At 42.9% G+C, this 17,893-nt stretch overlaps 1 protein-coding gene and 2 long non-coding RNA genes across 8 annotated transcripts in view; 2 read left to right on the top strand and 1 right to left on the bottom strand.

Moving 5' to 3' along the window:
• Positions 1–2,211: 2,211 nt before the first annotated feature.
• Positions 2,212–17,893, bottom strand: part of greb1l (GREB1 like retinoic acid receptor coactivator) — a 202,917-nt gene continuing 187,235 nt past the window's right edge. For all 6 annotated transcript variants that reach the window (XM_052088351.1, XM_052088354.1, XM_052088353.1 and 3 more), the window contains 15 exons: positions 16,724–16,857; positions 15,280–15,622; positions 15,027–15,142; positions 13,428–14,199; positions 12,371–12,488; positions 12,161–12,307; positions 11,730–11,869; positions 11,182–11,343; positions 9,783–9,987; positions 9,495–9,657; positions 8,814–9,041; positions 8,593–8,734; positions 7,935–8,135; positions 5,354–5,492; positions 2,212–4,094 (listed from right to left, as the gene is read on the bottom strand). In XM_052088351.1, the coding sequence (XP_051944311.1) occupies positions 3,931–4,094; positions 5,354–5,492; positions 7,935–8,135; positions 8,593–8,734; positions 8,814–9,041; positions 9,495–9,657; positions 9,783–9,987; positions 11,182–11,343; positions 11,730–11,869; positions 12,161–12,307; positions 12,371–12,488; positions 13,428–14,199; positions 15,027–15,142; positions 15,280–15,622; positions 16,724–16,857 (3,174 nt within the window). In that variant the 3' untranslated portion in view covers positions 2,212–3,930. The remainder of the gene's footprint in view (positions 4,095–5,353; positions 5,493–7,934; positions 8,136–8,592; positions 8,735–8,813; positions 9,042–9,494; positions 9,658–9,782; positions 9,988–11,181; positions 11,344–11,729; positions 11,870–12,160; positions 12,308–12,370; positions 12,489–13,427; positions 14,200–15,026; positions 15,143–15,279; positions 15,623–16,723; positions 16,858–17,893) is intronic.
• On the top strand, positions 6,052–6,635 carry LOC127616821 (uncharacterized). Its single transcript, XR_007967208.1, has 2 exons — positions 6,052–6,208; positions 6,246–6,635. It is a non-coding gene; the product is annotated as an uncharacterized LOC127616821 (long non-coding RNA).
• LOC127616820 (uncharacterized) lies at positions 13,069–13,285 on the top strand. Its single transcript, XR_007967207.1, has 2 exons — positions 13,069–13,139; positions 13,176–13,285. It is a non-coding gene; the product is annotated as an uncharacterized LOC127616820 (long non-coding RNA).

Below are 17,893 nucleotides of genomic sequence, written 5' to 3'. Positions count from 1 at the left end.
CAGGGATCCACCTTTCAGTTATTTTGTTGTGCACGAAGCGATCATTCTATCGCTTCGGGCACAACGTGACAGAAGGCACGTTTACGTAAAATATAATTCCTTTCCACATAAAGTTCTGAAGACTTTATTACAACAGGAGGAAAAGTCTCAACCAAACGGAAAGAACGCAAACGTGACTGAAACTTCAGACTTGTCCAGTTAGTCATGAAAAGCAAGATCCAAAGGTTTGCCAGAGAGCTGGGGGTTTATTTTCCCAAAGAGCAAAAATGAGGAGTGAGCGCGGCCTCTGTCCTCCTCCTCCTTATGTGAACTTCAGCAGGAGCCTGAAAATAGCCCAGTGTTACATCACACAAAGGCTTTAGGTTGATGTGCACTCATATCATACTTTGCCATTGAGACAGCAGAGTTCATATAAAGAAAGGACGGATTCCCTTGTGTCTAAACACACTGTGCGGCTTGAAAGGAGAAGCATCCATTTGTTGTGGTGTGTGTGTGTGTGTGTGTGTGTGTGTGTGTGTGTGTGTGTGTGTGTGTGTGTGTGTGTGTGTGTGTGTGCGTGCATTTCATTTCCTTTATTTGTCCCACACTGGGGAAATTTACAGCCCACAGCAGCAAGAATGTGGGTAGAAAGAAGAAAGAAGAAAAAACAAACAAACACCGTAAATAAATAAAGTAAAATGACGAAAAGAAACTCAAACAGGGATATGTGCTGCTGGAGAAGCAGCCATATAATGTACATTTTACTATGGAGTGGCGGACATTAAGATTTCAATAACCTTGGCAGTATCGTTATTAGTGATTGTACGAGCGGTACGTCTGTTAACGGTACAATTACGATACAAGATGATTCACTCCACAATTCACCCTCACCCTTGTAAGTTAAACATAGTGAATCACATTGCATTTGGAGTGAATCGTATTATTCCTGAAAGGGTATGGCCGGGGGCATATTATTTAGTTCTCCACGTCTGTGTAATGTTGATCATCCACTAAAAAGTGTAAATCTAAGGAAATTCTAGAATCTCTGGAGTCCTGAAAATTACATATTGTGTCTGTAATTAAAACAACACCATATTTTTTTTTAAATAGGCAAGTTGGCTTAGCTTAAAGCTAACAAACAATCCGTGAACACAATAGGTACATAAATACATTCTTTATTCTCTGCAAAAATATTACTGCCATGTGCTTAGTCACTTGAAGCAGTTCTTCGTTTATCTGCATGACTGTATCATACTGCCCCTGGTGCTGGAAAGACACACACAAGAAGAAGCTTGAATGATGAACACACAGTTTCATTAATCATGTTGAATTTAATGACATTAGCAACAACAACAAAAATACATTTTCGAAGAGGCTGAAATGGATTAATGGGATTGCCAAGTGTTTTGAGAGGATTTGTTTATTTCATTTTGCCTTTTATTTTATAAATTCACATCTGATTTCAGAGCAGCTTTGTTAGTTTTTATTGATTCCAAAATGCTTTGTTTTAGTTTAGTTTTTATTAGCCTTATTATAGTTTTTGTGCAACAGAAAAAAATAAATAATTGTTGTTGTTACCCTAGTGAAGTGTCAACATAGAGGACAGAAAAAAACAAAACATTTGAGAAGTCATTTTATTTTTATTATTACATTCATCAGTTTCGCACAACAACAACAACAACAAGGACAACGGCTCTGCTGAGACAACATGAGGTAGATGCCGAAGGCTATCGCCGTGCTGCTTCTCTCTGCAAAATTGCGTGAGCAAGTTGCATATTATTCAACGTTTATTCACGTGGACCTTTTGTGGGGTAGTAGACTTCTGATCACCACATTTTCAGGGGGCTGATTCGATTGGTTTTCATTATTTGGTTTGGCAACTTGTTTAGTGCAAGTTTACTCCATTTCCTTACGCCTCAGTAGATTCACTCGCTCTAGTGTGCATGCAATTAAATACATGATTATCAGTCCAACAAAATGCAGCGTGAAATAAATAACAACTCCATGGTTAGCGCATACAGACGCGTGGTTAAGGACACATCTTAGGTAGATTCTTCCTGCTCACAGAAAGACACCAAAACTGGGTAAAAGTTACAGACACACACACAAAAATCTACAACGGAAACTCTTAGCTAGTGAAGGGGTGTGGGAGGGGGCACGATAGAATATATTATTAATAATAATAATAATATGGTAAATTTTAAACAGTACAGTCGTCTATTTTTCTGGGAGTTTCTTGTTTTGTTTTTTTTTTGCTGCTGTTTGTTTTTGGCTCAAGCGATATTTTCTTTTTTTGCCTGGTTTTCATTGGTCCACGCATGAGCGAGTGTCACTTCTCCTTAAGGTATAGTGTTTGGAAAACCCTGAGCACAAACTCTTAGAAAACACATTCTCCCTTTCCCATAGACAAGGCTAAGTTTAAAAGAGACATATTATGGAAAATTGACTTTTTCATGGCTTGGATACAAATAGTCTGGTTTCTGGAGTGCCTGTCTACCCAGTGTAAATGTGAAATTAAACAACCAAGTAAATCTTTGGTCTGCCTATTTCTGAAAATGTGTCTGAGCGAACCCTTCGGGAGTTCTGCATAAAAGCCAAGCCCACACCAAGTTTGTCCCCAAATGACATGATCGGTTTGGCTGGGGAAAGAAATATCCACAGGTCCCGATGATCCAGCATTGTCAGACCCCAAAGTTACCCTATTTTCCGCACGATGAGGCGCTTCGGCCTATAAGACGCACCATCAATGAATGGCCTATTTGAAAACTGTTTTCGTATATTGGGCGAATCACATTATAAGGAGCATAGAATAGAAGCTACAATAGTGGCTGTGGTTGCATTCTGCATCCACTTGATGAAGCTATGTTAAAGGGAATACAATACAATACAATACAATAAGGCTTTCCACAAACGCTGCAGCTGTAACAAAGCGCTTTACAGAACAGTGAAAATACTACATCCAAGAAATCAGAATATTGATCCATATATATATATATATATATATATATATATATATATGGCGCATGGGATTACAAGGAGCACTGTCAGATTTTGAGAAAATTGAATGCTTTTAAGCGTGCCTTATAGTGCGGAAAATACGGTACGTTAATTAGGATTGGCTAACAGTGATAAGCAGCAAAGTTAATATTGTGACATTAATATAGATAATATGTCTCCTATAAATTCGATCTTGAACAAAAAGCCATTGTTACATGGAATACAACGATATATGCCAAAAAGATTTGTTATAGCCTGTGTGTGCGGCAGTGGGAGCTGAGGTGGGGGTGGGGGCTTGTTAGTGGTGGGTCAACCATAAATCTTTCTGTCTCCCGTCGATGAAAAATGTTACGGGTATTGGTAATGAAGAATGGAGCAGCCCGCCTAAGTAAGTAGACAGTAAGTTTCAAAGTGTTCCGTGGTAGGTAAGCAAACTGAACATTTTGTATTGGATTCCATTACATACTGATAGGAAATATTTTGTGCAGTTCAAAACACACAACAGCTCCATTACAGTATAACATGCTGGGGCTGCAGAAAATGCGCTGGCTCGCTCCTCTATGGCCCACCCTACCAAATAATGCACTTTGAAGACAGCATGTACTGTCATATGTCCACTCGGCAGTGTTTTGTGTGGAGTTGTCAGACAGTGAAAGGCATGACGGGACAAGAAAAAGGTGCAGCTCGACGATGTCTTTGGTGCCAAGAAGAAAAGTAAACAAAGTGAGAACATGTAGTCCCCTCTTATTCCCATAAGTCTAATTTTCCCTTTTAAAAACCCTGAGCTAAACACGTACGTCCACGAATGGGCGCACTGTGGTTTAAAATAAGTCGATGTACAATCATAGCATTGCATAGCGTCCATTTGGCGAGCACACGCGTGTCCTCCCATTGCGCGTTTTGATGGCAAGAATGGCTGGCATTTGCTTTTGCTTTGCTCTTAGGCGAGGTGGTTCAAACGTGGCGTCCAGTGAGAAAGTACAACGGCCGGTCCTCGCTGCAGTTGGCCGTCTGGAACTCGTCGCGCAGGCGGAACTGCCACTCGTCCTCCAGTTCTAGACGCACGATGGTCTGACGCAGGGAGCTGCGGTCCTGGCAGATGACGCACAGTGTGGCGCCTGTAGGATGCCGTCGCAACACACAGGTTTTTTTAGGGCTAATTCCAATCTGGGTGACACACTAATCGTTTGATTCTTTAGGCAAGTGACCAAAATCCAGCGGCAGTGCGCGCATTTGGTACTGAGGCCTTTTGTCAGGGATTTCCTGAATCAACCTCTTTTAGCACCATTATCGCGTCGCATAATATAAACCATCAAAATTATTCAAAAAGCCAATATAACAACACACAACCCTGCCACGTACAGTACATCATCTGGAAAAGGTCAGGAACAATAATAATTAGTACAGCACTAATTATTATTGTTCAAAAAAGCGGTTCAAAAAAATTTTGATTAATTAATTGGGGTCAGTAATTGGTTAGCGGTAATCTAATTAATCAATTTTTTAATCTCATCTAAACATTACTGCAAAAAACCCTATTTTCATTTTAAATTCATTACCTTATTTAGGCAGATCAATAGATAAAAGAAAAAGTGGCATTATAAAGTGATGTTATTGTTTTTCAGCAGACTTGTACAGATGCAGTCCTCGCCATTTAATTCTGCTCATCAACTCGAACACAGGAAGCCAACACATAAAAAGCGCTATTAGAAAAAGGCAAGCCACCTACAAAAATATAAAGGCAGAGATTAAAATTTAGATTATCGAGATTTTTTTTAAAAAGCACTGAGATGTAATTAATTAATCGCAATTAACGTGATAATTTGATACCTCTAATAATAATTGATGAAAAGATTCCAAAATGAAATCAAATATTCAGATTCAGAAAACTTTAAATATGTCAGAGAGATCGTGATTATTGAATGTATTACTGTGTAAAGATTCCCGCAGGTTTTTGGGGTTGCTCAAACAAGCTTTGTTCAGACCATCCAAGAAAAGAACCCCAAACTGGCACCTTAAAATTCTACAACTTGAAGTCAATCAAACACACTGAATCCAATCAAGCAAGAATATTTTGTTTTTATGTAGAGTATATTGCTATGTAGTGCTATATCAAAACTTTCTGTTCAGGCTTTTTCAGATTTCTGGGGTGGTGCATTGCCCCAGTAGACCACCAGAAGAGATCCACCCCATGCACATCTCCACATTCCAAACAAAACAAGAGCAACTTGCAGTAAGCTTTCATTCTTTCATGACAATATATTTTGTATATACATTGTTGCTGACAAACTATATTATGGTCCCATATTTCTGAGACCAAATTAACCAGCAATGTCACAGGAATTTGAAGAATTTTAAAAGATCGTGAATAAATGACCTTTGAGGAAGCGGAACTTCTTGAGGAGTCCAGAGACGACGAAGGAGTCGCAGAGGTACAGCAGGAGGCCGCTGAACACCAGACCCTGGTGGTTAAGGTTGGTGGAGTGTGGACGGGAGTTGATGTAGCACACGGATATCTGACACACACACACAACACAGCAGCGCTAAGTCCAGTGTAAGTGAAACAGTGTTTGTGTTTCAAATAAGTCCCCAACACCCCAAACGGGGCAAAAATGGACTATACTTACCGGTACATTTTCAATTTTTTCTGTGACCATGCCCGTGACGTTCTCCATTGAAATGGATGGAAATGTCATTCATCCATACCAGCCCTCAAGAAATGATCAGGTTTCCCTTAATTGCTAATTTTTGTTTGTGCCATGTTTTTTCCTCACTTTTGCCCGCTTCACCTCCATTTTAGGGACAGAGAGCCAAAGGTTAGACCAGTGGTTCTTAACGTGGATTCGATCGAACCACAGGGGTTCGGTCAATCAATCTCAGAGGTTCAACGGAGCCTCTGCTTTGGAGGTTCAGACACAACCAACTCAACACGCCAATTTGTTATGACTCGCCCGCTTGGCTATCACTGTCCGCAGATGATCACATGACATTGCTTCACCAATCAGTGCTGCGGGAAATTTAGTTCGCTCAGTACCGTATTGGCCTGAATATGAGACAGTCTTTTTTGCATTGAAATGAGAGTTAAAAAGTGGGGGTCATCTTATATCCAGGGTCTAGACATTATACCCATTCACGACGCTAGATGACGCCATATATCATTGTAGCGAATGCAGAACTTGACGCCCCAGGCCAAAGTGAACCCCTGTCACGAAGAATAAAAATAAAAATAGCGGTAGCACAAAGAAAAATAAAAAATAGCGGAAAGAGAGAAAAGAGAAAAAATAATAGAAGAGATAACAGAAAATGAAGAAACGTAGCGACAATCTGGAGAAAAGTGGGTCAAAGATCGGCCAGGTTAACTGGTAGCTGAGGAGAGCTTATGATGTAATTTACATTTAAAAAAACAAAAGCTATTCATTTACGAATGTGATTGCACTTTAGTTTACATATTTAAATGTTCAGATATTAAGATTTGAATGAGGCAAAAAAATATGCTTTTTCACTCAAATATATTGTTAGAATCATTTGTTTCAGATGTACTGTAATTATTTTCTGTATAAAAATTAATTTGGTGTTCAAAAAGTCTTTTTTCAAACGTGAGTCTTGAAAAAGAGGGGGTCGTCTTATAATCAGGGCCGTCTTATATTCGGGCCAATACGGTAATCAATGTGTGACTGTCTTGATAGTACGTCACGTAATTTTATTAAAAAATGTTTTGATACATGTTAACTATGTCGAGCAAAAAAGAAAGTGGTCAGATAAATATGTGCAACATGGATTCACATGCATCACGGAATCTGATGGACCCAGCGTCCTTGCTGCATGATTTGTCATGCCAAGTTGAGCAACTCCAGTCTCACACTGGCAAAACTGAGGGAGTACTTCTTGAAACTGAATGGAGATGGGGAGTACAAGAAAATAATTTATGTACTTTTTTCAGTTTTCATGTCTTGAATTTTAAATCATATTCTTATTTTTCACTAATGAACGGTTCGGTGACTGCGCATATTAACTGGTTGGGTACTGTACCTCTAAAAAGGTTAACAACCACTGGGTTAGACATTATTTGAACACCCTGTGCAGGCATGACAGTCCGACTCCTTCTGTTTGAGGGAAGTACATACTGTTGGAGTAAAATATCCCTCATTGTGGGTTCCGGTTTATGGTTCCGCTATTTCGCCATAATTATATTTTGGTGGTGGGGAGAGGCACTAAGAACGCAATTTTATTTTGAGATTTAGCTCCATTTTTAGCCACTGAGTGAGGGCACATGAAAAAAAGGTGTCACTTCGCACCATTGTTACTTGAAAGTAAGAGATTATTATTGAAATCCTCTCCCATCCTGCCTTTTACACCTACAGAAAGCAATGGCTGCAAGTTATAGTCATGTTATAATAAACATCTTTGGACATGATTATCATTATACAGGTATAGGGTGGCCCAGTCCAGTGGTGAGCGCATCGACCTCAGTGCAGAGGTCGTGGGTTAGACTTCCTTTGTGGAGTTTGCAAGTTCTCCCCGTGTCTGTGCAGGTTTTTTGTGGGTACTACGGTTTCTTCACACATTCCAGAAACATGCATGGCAAATGCATGACAACAAATTGTCTCTAAGTGTGAACGCAAATGGTTGTTCGTCTGCCTGAAGACAGCTGGGATAGGCTCCAGCAAGAAACCTTGTGAGGATAAAGTGGATTGCAAAATTGATGTTTCCATGATTTCAGTCTTAAATTAAATGGACTTCTTACTTTCCAGGGGTCAATTTTACAAAAACTGGAAAAAACAAAACAAATAACAACAAAAAACAAAAACAAGGTAACTCCTTTAAATGATGATGGTGGGATGTTGTGAAGTTCACTGCTGCCATCTAGTGGCGGAATGTATGACGGTCACTAAGTAAAAATTTCGTCTTTGTAAGTTGGGGCACTTGAAAGTCAAGGTACCGCCGAGTTCAGTACTTACCTCCGGGCTGATATTGAGGTAGCTGTCAATGGACAGTACTGGGTTGTTTGGGTTCTGAATTGCTTTGGGGAACAGTCGGTGGCTGCAGCTCTGCAGGAACCTTTCCAGCAGGAACTGGGCCGGCGCATCCAGCAAGGTCTGCTCGCTGTCCGGGGCGCACACATACTGCGAAGGGCTGATGGAGGTCGGGTTTTCGATTTCCTGGAGATGGAGCACAAAACAAGGGAAAACACAAAATTGATAGCAATCACACTAAATCTCAAGGAGGAGTTTGTCTTTGAGGTATCTTTGGAAATGATGAAAATGAACATAAAATGTCACAAACAAGATGGCAGATCTCCTTTGTCTTTCGGGGTATGGTCCCCCGAGCCTTTTTTATAGGTCGACTCCAAATGATAAAGTGATAAACGACCAAATTTCATGGCACGCATAAAACAGGCCGCTGGGGCTACACTTCTCCAGTAAGGCATATTTTAAACCAAAATGTCAGCCATCCTGCGTATTTTCGGGCATAGCTTATTAAGACTTTTTTTTAGGGGGGGAGCAGGGGTCAACTTCTGAGAAGTGTGTCTACCAAAATACACACTACCAATTGAAAATGACTTCCGAGACAGAATTTTTAGAATTTACCACTGCATGGACATATGAAGGCGCGCACCATGAGTTTGGGTTTCACCATGTAGTCTTGGTTACCACCGACTGGAATGTGCTTTTTCATCAAGCTGAAGCAGTTAAAGCGACACAGCAGGAGTCCGCTGCTGTTGACCCGAAGATTGAAGTCCACCTCCTCACAACTGTATCTGACGCAAAAATATATATAGTGTATATATATCAGGAAAATAGATGCCGAACAACCTAAGCAGCTGCCTCAGGTCTTACCGATTGAGGTCGTACTGGACGTTCTGGGTCAGATCCACGTTGAGCAGGACAAAGTCGTGGAGGTGGCCTCTGCTGAAGGGCCGACCAGGAGCCTTGCGGGCCAGGCTGCTGCTCCACTTACGGGCTCCACACATGGCGTAGAGTGAGATCTTGGGCGTGGTCTCCATGTGCTGCAGCACCGCTTTCAGGGACACGTTGGTAAGCGCTGAGCCACCGTCGGATGTCTCGCTGCAAGAGCCGAGCAGTTGACTAAGACTATAACAACAGACTTCTACAAAGGCACAACGGTTGAACTGCTGTCCAGTCCATGGAGGATAACAAAAGACAGACGGTGCTATTTTAAATCTGGAGTGGACTGAACCGTTAACTGCGATTTATAAAATCAAAATACAATTTTATTTGCAGTTTATGGATTTACTCTGTTAACCTATCCTACTTTTTTCGCTGCTTCAGTGCCATCTGGTGACATCTTGATGCCGGGAAACTACACTGGAGCTTCATTTGGACAAAAATAGTACTTTGCCATCATCTGGTTCCATTTGTAGGCAATCATAATCCTCTGTAGGATGCGTCGATTTTTGCAACAGAACTCAGTCCCATTATAACAGACCTCATAGCGTGGAACATTGGACTGCCCCCCCCCCCAAAAAAACAACAAAAAAGTTAATATGTAGGTACCACCTGTTGTCAGCGGGCTGCTGGACGTTCCATAGAACACACGAGTCGTCCATCATGACAATGAAGGGCCAAACTTCCTGCCGCTTAACACCTTGCTCCTCCCACCGGTTCCTCTCCAGCTCCAGGTTGTGGTATGACAGTTCCTTAATCATGAAGCGAGCGGCGCCTGGAACAGACACGAACACTAACATATTACACGTGGATGTCTATTTTTTTTTTTTTTAAAGAGCATCGTTCTCATCTATAGCATTTATATGATTGGCTGTCGTACAAATTGTGACATTCACTTACCAACTCCGGAGTTGTTGAACATGGCGGGCAAGACAAGCAGGATGTGGTTGGGCCAGTGCTTCCGGTAGTGGGGCATCTCAAAGTGCTTGACCACCAGGATGTGCAGGTGAGAGGCGCCCTCCATGGCGTGATAGATGTTGAGCAAGCCGTGCTCCTGGCGCCCCGTCGTTGGTGTGAAAATGGGGCTCTTCAAAAGGTCGGGGTCCTTGAGGCCAAGATGAAAGACCACCGGAACGTTACAATGATTACTTCCTGTATGCTATGAACAAAAACTCACCTGTTTATCTAATTGCAGTTTTGGGGAAAATGAAATATTGTTTATTTATTATGAAATATTGTTTGTGAACCTACACTTTCTTGTACAGGAATGCTGGCTGACTTGCCCTAGAAAGTCAAATAGCCAGGAAGGTTAATTTCCTAATTCGTTAACAAACAAGGTACTTTAACTCCCTTTATAAAGATAACTAATGGGGACAAATTGCTAACGAACATGAAAGAAAGATAGGAGGTATCATTTTAATGTTAGAGTCATGTACTGTACCACAAATGCAAAGTGAGTCTCTTGGCAAAATTCTGCTAAATAACAAGCTAGTTAGCTGGCTAACTTACTAATGACAGTGTTCAATATCAGTATTAAAAAGAATAATAATAATAATAATTCTACCTTCACGTCATGTAAATAAATAGATAAATGTCTATTTGTTATTTAGCAGGATACTCCCAGCTTCATGGACAGATGGTGCCATTTTCTATGATGGCCAATGGCAACATAGTGAAATAAAAGGCAAAAAATTTACAATTTCCCCACATAACAATTGAAGTTTCTTTTAATCAACTTTAGCTAGCTAACTAGCTAACTATACTCAAAGTACTTACAAATGATAGTTTCACAAAAATAACTGCACCATTTTGCTTCTCGACTGGAGTGTACTATTCACACCCCGGAGATGAGAAGTAAGTAACATTTTACTTTTTGCTTTTAATGACTTTTTCGTTGGCTAACGTGAAACAAAAATTAGTTTGGTAGATATGGTGTAATCCTGCTAATTAAGTAATTGCCAATCAAGCTAGCTAAATTGCAAACAAGAAGCAAACTAAGTAAATATGACACTCAGTAAAGCACATGTGAAATGTACAATTCACGTCATAACGACCAATGTGAATGACAAGAATGACTTGTGTAATGCAATAGAAGCTAAGCAAAGTCGAATGTAATAATAGATATAATGTGCAATACTACTACTTAGACTACAATTCCATTCATAAGCTTCTGCATTACCATGTATCTTTTGCTTGAAATGTCTTTTATTCAAAATTTTTCATATTTTGCTGATATAAGGCGAAGTATTGTGCTTCTAAAGGCTGAATGTTTTAATTGGCCCGCGGCTTTTAAACTAACCTTGGTGGAGACCAGAGGCAGGCGCATGCTCTCCAAGTGGCTACCCTGTTGACTGAAGACAAAGTGCTGCTCCTTGTCTTTGGGAATGACAAATTGGAGCTGGACCTCCTCACCGAGCATGGACGAGCAGAAGGTGAAGGCGTGGAAAGTGCACTCGGACAGCTGTCACCCACACACACATTGAAAGCATTGAAAGAGTGATGCACGTGAGGTTGAGGACATGGTCAGCACTTGAAGGCGTGCTTACGGTAGTTACCTCTGTACTCACGATTTTCAATTTGCTTGTCTTATAGATACGGCTTAGAAGTGTTTTTCATAGACATTGATGATCACATCAAGGTTCCAAATGGCACACAATGAACTAAGTTGCTCAACGGTGTCGGAATTTGTGGTCACGCAGCCCAAAAAGACACACTCAGTGCTGTACCTACTGTCTTTCATTGGATTATTTAATATTTCTGGACTATAAGTATGTTTCATACAAATATTTACTGTCATTCTAACTTTAGTACTGCACTATAATAGGTTAGTGATAGACACTCACTCACCTGTGTTGCAGGGCTGGCGTCACAGTAATGGTGACACTGCTCACAGTGATGAAAGGCGTTGTGAGCGGCAAAGCGAGTGAGCCGTATGGACTTGGTCTCCCGCTTGGCTTCCGTTCGGCATCCATCTTCTTTCTTCAGCACTGACACCAAAAAATCCCATATGTGTGAATGCATCACAACATCTGGATTCAATTTATTGACCGTCTCAACGTGACAAAACTCTGACTACACCACTAATAAACACACTCTCTTACATATGTCATTTGACCAAGGCAGAGCATGGCAATGGCTTGAATGGTGAATTTAGCCCATGCCAGTCAAGTACCAAATGTTATGTGAGGTAAATTACTTCCCGCCTGGAAATACCCCCTGCATCTATTGTTGACAAACATTGTGAAAACTAATGTCCATTCAGCCATAGTTGTGCTCACCTCTGGAGCACTTCGGCTTCTTGTTGCAGTGTACGGGGCTGGCCTTCCTGAACTTGGAATCTCGGGGGTTGGGGTCAAAGGGAAGCTTGTGCATGTCCTCGACGTCTGGCCACTGGGCGTTCGCGGGCATCACCACCTCTGATGTCTCTGTAGCGTAAAACTCCTGATTATAGCTGACAGCCTAACGTCCAAGTGTCAATCCTCTGTTACCTTCAACTGCCTCTTCCTCGTCCGATTCCTCCTCATCGAACACGTCAACCTCCAACAGTCTGATGAGCATTCGGAAGAGGATACGAAGGAACTGGAGGTAGGCTCCCGTTTTCCCCACCTGGCAAAAAGGGGTGAGCGGAACTTTCATCAGTTGACAGGCCACACATAACTGCCCACGATATCAGGTACAAGAGCTGTATCCAAAAAATTCTGCCTTCGCAAAGTTTCATTGCCCAGTACAGTTGGAGCAATAATAGTTCATTAACTATCCATTACATGAACAAATGAGGGCAACCCTACGGGAGATGGTCAGCACAACTGCCCTACAGTTTTGAGCTTCTGGGTCGTGCTCTCGGCTCAGGCATGCATGGGTTTGCTCCAGGTACCATGGCACATATACAATACAGTATACGCGTGTGTGTATGTGTGTGTGTGTGTGTGTAAATGTGTAAAAAAAAATCATATTTATGAATTGAGGGTTAGGTTCAGCAAACAGGTGGAATTTTTTTCTGATATTGTACAAGCCTTTGACGGTCAAACCTCATCAAAAAATGAAAATATCTCAAAAATATAATGTGCTTGGAAAAAATACTTTTGAAATCAGCATAAACAGTTTAGGCACACTTAAAGGGATTGCTGATTAAAATTTGCATGGTTTATTTGTGATGTGATTTCAAAAAATAATAATAATAATTTCATGTCGGCAAGAAATTTTGTTCAAAGTCAGCTGTGACAGGCCACTTCACAGCTTTGACCAGACTGAGGATAAGTGCTCAAGAATGCATCAAATCGAATGTGAAATCAGAAGTCTTAGAAGAGCGTTACACTCAAATTTAAATACAGTACTTTTGTCCAAATTAAAGAGTTGGATAATGGTGTGTAAAAAGGCAAAACAAATGACAATCTATACACTTACAGTAAATAAATTCATTTGACAATGATCATGACACAGAAAGAGCAATACTGTACCCTAAGTGGGCCACAAAATATTGTTTGACATGTGTGCCCTATTGGGTCAAAATTGGAACAACCGAAGGGAGTCTGTTCAACTTCCTACCTGTGGCGGTCCGCTGAGCAGGAGGCGTCGAGGGTGCGGCGTGGACGGTGCCTCGTAGTCAGCGTGGTGCTGTTTGGCGACGGTCCACTGGCGATAGTAGGCGCTCTGCTCCTGGCCGTGCAGGCCTGAGGTGACGGGGGGCCTCAGCGGGCTGCTCCAGGCCACGTCGGCGTGGGGCAACAGCGAGAAGGAGCTGAGCTGGCCTCCCGAGTCGGCAGACAGCAGATTGTACGCCGGCCGCGACATGATAACGGTACGCGGCGACACGCGCAACGGCTTGGATTGGCGGCCGCACTGCGTGGACTGGCTGGGACGCTGCGTAGACGAGGAGGAGGGCGACGGCGAGGAAGATGAGGAGCTGGAGTAGAGCGACGGAGGGGCCTTGGAGGCTTTGGGAGGGTTGGATGGGAGCTGGATTCCCACTGAGTCGCACTCCTGCTTGAGGCCCGACGTGTCCACACCCTCCGGCGCGCAGGCTGGAGGTTTGAGGGCGGCCTCGGCGTTGTCGGATGAACTGACCCCGTTCTCCACCAAGGAGCCCGAGGTTCTGGTGGCCGCACTGCCATTGCTCTGAGGCCGCTCCAGCTCCTCTCCGTCGTTCACGACAGCGACAATCTTCTCCCCGTCTGACTCCCGAGGGCCAGCTACTTTGGTCGGTTCCTGGACCACGCCCACGGACACGTAGGTGCAGGCCAGGCCTACCTCCTGCTCCAGGGCCGTACGCGTCAGGTAACTGGAGTCAATCAGACGCAGATCGCTGTATTTCAGAGACCTAGAGAGGAAGAAGGGGAAGATTGTAGTTTAAACTGATAGCGTTTGGAGCCACAAACAATATTTTGTGGCCCACTTAGGATACAAATCAAAAAAAGTATGTGCATATGTTTACACATTGATGTGGCCAAGACTCTCTTTACCTTTCACTTACAACCCAGGCTACACTTAGCTCCTCCCCAACATTCAAAGCTTGTCAATCGGTCGAGATGGATCAATTCAACATTCTTCCTTGCCACCAATTACCGTGTTATCCGCACTATAAGGCGCACCTTCAATGAATGGCCTTTTTAAAAACTGTGTTTCATATATAGGGCGCAATGCATTGTAAGGCGCATAGAATAGAAGCTACAATGGTGGTTACAGTTTCATTATGCATCCAGTAGATGGAGCTACGCAAAAGGAATACAATACAATACAGCTTTATTTATATAGCACTTTCACACCTGCTGCAGCTGTAACAAAGCACTTTATTTAACATTTAAAATACAGATACTATGTCCAAGAAATCAGAATATAGATCCATATATAGGGCACATGGGATTATAAGGCGCGCTGTTGGTTTTTGAGAAAATTGAATGCTTTAAGATGCGCTTTATAGTGCGGAAAATACGGTATTCTTTGGAAAAGGTTTTGCTCCTTTCTAGTCACTTTCAGAAAAGAGAACACAACATGAGTGGAGTAAGTTCCACAAGGGAAATCATGTGGGATGCTCATGTTAAGAATGATTTTTGCCATGAAACTTCAGTATTGGAAGCGCTGTCATGAGATCCCGCAAAACTTCATCGAATTGTAATGTATGTAGAAAAGGTAACAAGATCAAATTGCCTAGGGAAGGTCTCTCCAAGGGGGTCTTTCCCCGTGAGAATGACGATGCAAGGAAGACCCTCCAGATCCTCGTAGGTGAGGGGCACCCAGTCTTCGTTCTCACATCCACGCCAGGCCTGCAACAAAACACAATTGACAGCTAGGATTTTGACTTCCAGTTCGTGGTGGCCGTGCGGACCTGGTTTGGGATGGACACAGCTGAAAGAATCTTGCAATTTCCTTGGTGGAGGTAAAGATGAGAACTGCATCTCACCCGCAGGCGACAAGTGAAGTTCCTGTGCAGAATGATCTCCGAGGCGGGGCTCCCCAGCAGCACGGCGAAGCACAGCTGGAGGCCCAGCTTGTCGCGCACGTCCTCCAGCCGCTCCTGCGCCAACATGGCCAGCTGTAGCGAAGGCACGCGCACCAGCAGCATGTGTCCGCGACCTTGCGAGCCCTCCCGGCCGGGCGCGTTGATTAGGTCTTCCACCATGGCCAGGGTCTCGGGCGTGATGTGGTCTCTCAGCGACGGCGAAGAGGTCAGCGCCATCATGGCCTCCGTGTACTGCTGGATGAGCAGGTAGCTGCGGATCACCATGCTGTGCAGGTGGGGGTGTCTGTCGCCACAAAACAATCTTTATTAGCACATCAGGTTGTACTTCAAGCAACAGTTCTCAAACTGTCCGCAAGCTGTAGCTTGAGGTCACCAAAATCACTTGCAATGTTTCCCCTCTAAATCACAAATTTTCAAGACGACTTTTAAGCATTTATGTTTGTGTATGTAAATATGAACACTTCTCTGTTTTGTAAAAAATTTACAAATATTTATCAAAAATCTCTCTCTCTCTCTGAATCTCAATCTAAAAACATTGTGGGGTGGTCCGGGAGTCGACTGGTTCGCGCGTCGGCGTCACAGTGCAGAGGCGCAGGATTGGATTCTGGCTCCGGCCTTCCTGTGTGGAGTTTGCATGTTCTCTTCATGGGTTTTTTCCAGGTGCTCAGGTTTCCTTCCACATTCCAAAAACATGCTTGGCAGCTTCATGGAATACTCTAAATTGATCCGAGGTGTGAGTGTAGCGCGGATGGTTGTTCATCTTTATGTGCCCTGCGATTGGCTGGCAACCAGTTGAGGGTGTACCCCGCCTATTCCCCGAATACAGCTGGGATAGGCTCCAGCATGCCCCGTGACCCTTGTGCGGATAAGCAGGTCAGAGGATGGATGGGTAAATGGGATGGGGATAAAAATATTCTTGCAAGCCTGAATTTAGAGTTGCGCAACTTTGTTATAGTACCACAGCACGGAGGTCTCCTGGAAGCGATATAGGGTAATTAAAAGCAAGAGGAAGAGGCATAGAAGGTCCTCCATTCATGTAGGCTGCAGTAACGGTCATTCCCACAGAGCACAGAATGTGAGAAGGCATACACTGATGCCGAGGACAAGTACCGATACTTGATCATGCATCTCATGAAGTCTTCCAGTAGCGATGAAAATGTATTTGCAAATACTCTTCAAACACACACACATTTAATGTGAATTTGGTTAAGTTCTTTTCTATTAATCAGGTCATGAATAGGTAGGCTAAAATTTTAAGAAAAAAAAATTCCCACAGGATTTAGAAATGAATGTCGTCATTTGTTTAGGATGACCAGAGAGTCAAATTTTGGGAGCCAAAACTTAGGAGGACCCCTAATTGAAGTTATTTTGAGAGCTGTTGGACCTGTGCAGAAGTGTGTGGACCATTTTCTCAAAGGCATCGTCACAGCGCAGTATAGGGCTGGCAACGCCCCACTGCAGGGACCTGCTGTAGTCGCCCAGGCCAAAGTAGGCCAACTCGCCAGGAGAGAGCGACCCCTGTTGGAAGATAAAACAGACAACATAACCTCTCAGCCCCTTCCACATTGGCCCTTTAAAGATAGATACACACATGCTAATCATTTAGCCTACTTGAAGGATTTTTCCCCCTTTCCCATCAAAGTCAGAAAAAGGCTCAATAGTTAGATATGTCTTCAAAATGGAGGTTCTCAAACAGGAGGTCCTGGACCCCATGAGTCCACAGACCTAGCATGGGGGTCCACAATTGCAATTTGTGTGTGTGTGTGTGTGTGCGCGTGTGTGTGTGTGTGTGTGCGTGTGTGTGTGTGTGTGGCAGGGGTTAGGGGTTGTCACACACATACACAGAGTCTGGGTTGGAAGTTGGTCTCCAAGTGGCCACTTTACATCATCTGCAAGTGGAGATTCACAAGCAGTTCCTTATTAACGTAATTTACTCACGCCTATCTCTTGCATGGACTCCAAAAAGCGAGTCTGTTATACTTCTGCCATGTAGACCACACGTCTCACCTGCACTGAATTTAACACTGAGAGGGAATGAGAGGAACCACTTTGAGTGGCTGGGAATCAAGTTGACTGGATTCACTCCCACAACGGCGCTAACTGTGCCTATCTACGCAAATACCAAAACGATTAACAGACAGCAATTTACGCTAAACTTGCCATGCACTAAAAAAAGTCCAATCCCATAATTTAGACACTTTTTTTCCTCTAAAAATATGATTTTTTTTCCCTTAAAATGGCGACTTCTGTCCTCCAAAGCAGCGGCCCCCAACCTTTTTTGACCCACGGACTGGTTTAATGTCCAACAATATTTTCAGGGACCGGCCTGAATCTAGTATGATGGATAAATACAACAAAATAATATGATATGAACTGCATGAAAACTGGTATTTTCTAAACACAATAATAAACACCAATCCTGACAGAGGAACGTCCTATCTGGCCGCAACAGTCTCTGCTCGCAGCGATACATGCCTTCAAAATCAGATACACCCCAACTACAAGGTGCATAAAAACTACGACTCACCATCGCCACATATTACACAGAGTGTGC

This window comes from Hippocampus zosterae, chromosome 15, assembly GCF_025434085.1.
Source record: "Hippocampus zosterae strain Florida chromosome 15, ASM2543408v3, whole genome shotgun sequence".
In the NCBI taxonomy this organism is placed as follows: Eukaryota; Metazoa; Chordata; class Actinopteri; order Syngnathiformes; family Syngnathidae; genus Hippocampus; species Hippocampus zosterae.
This window is presented reverse-complemented; position numbering and strand designations above follow the sequence as displayed.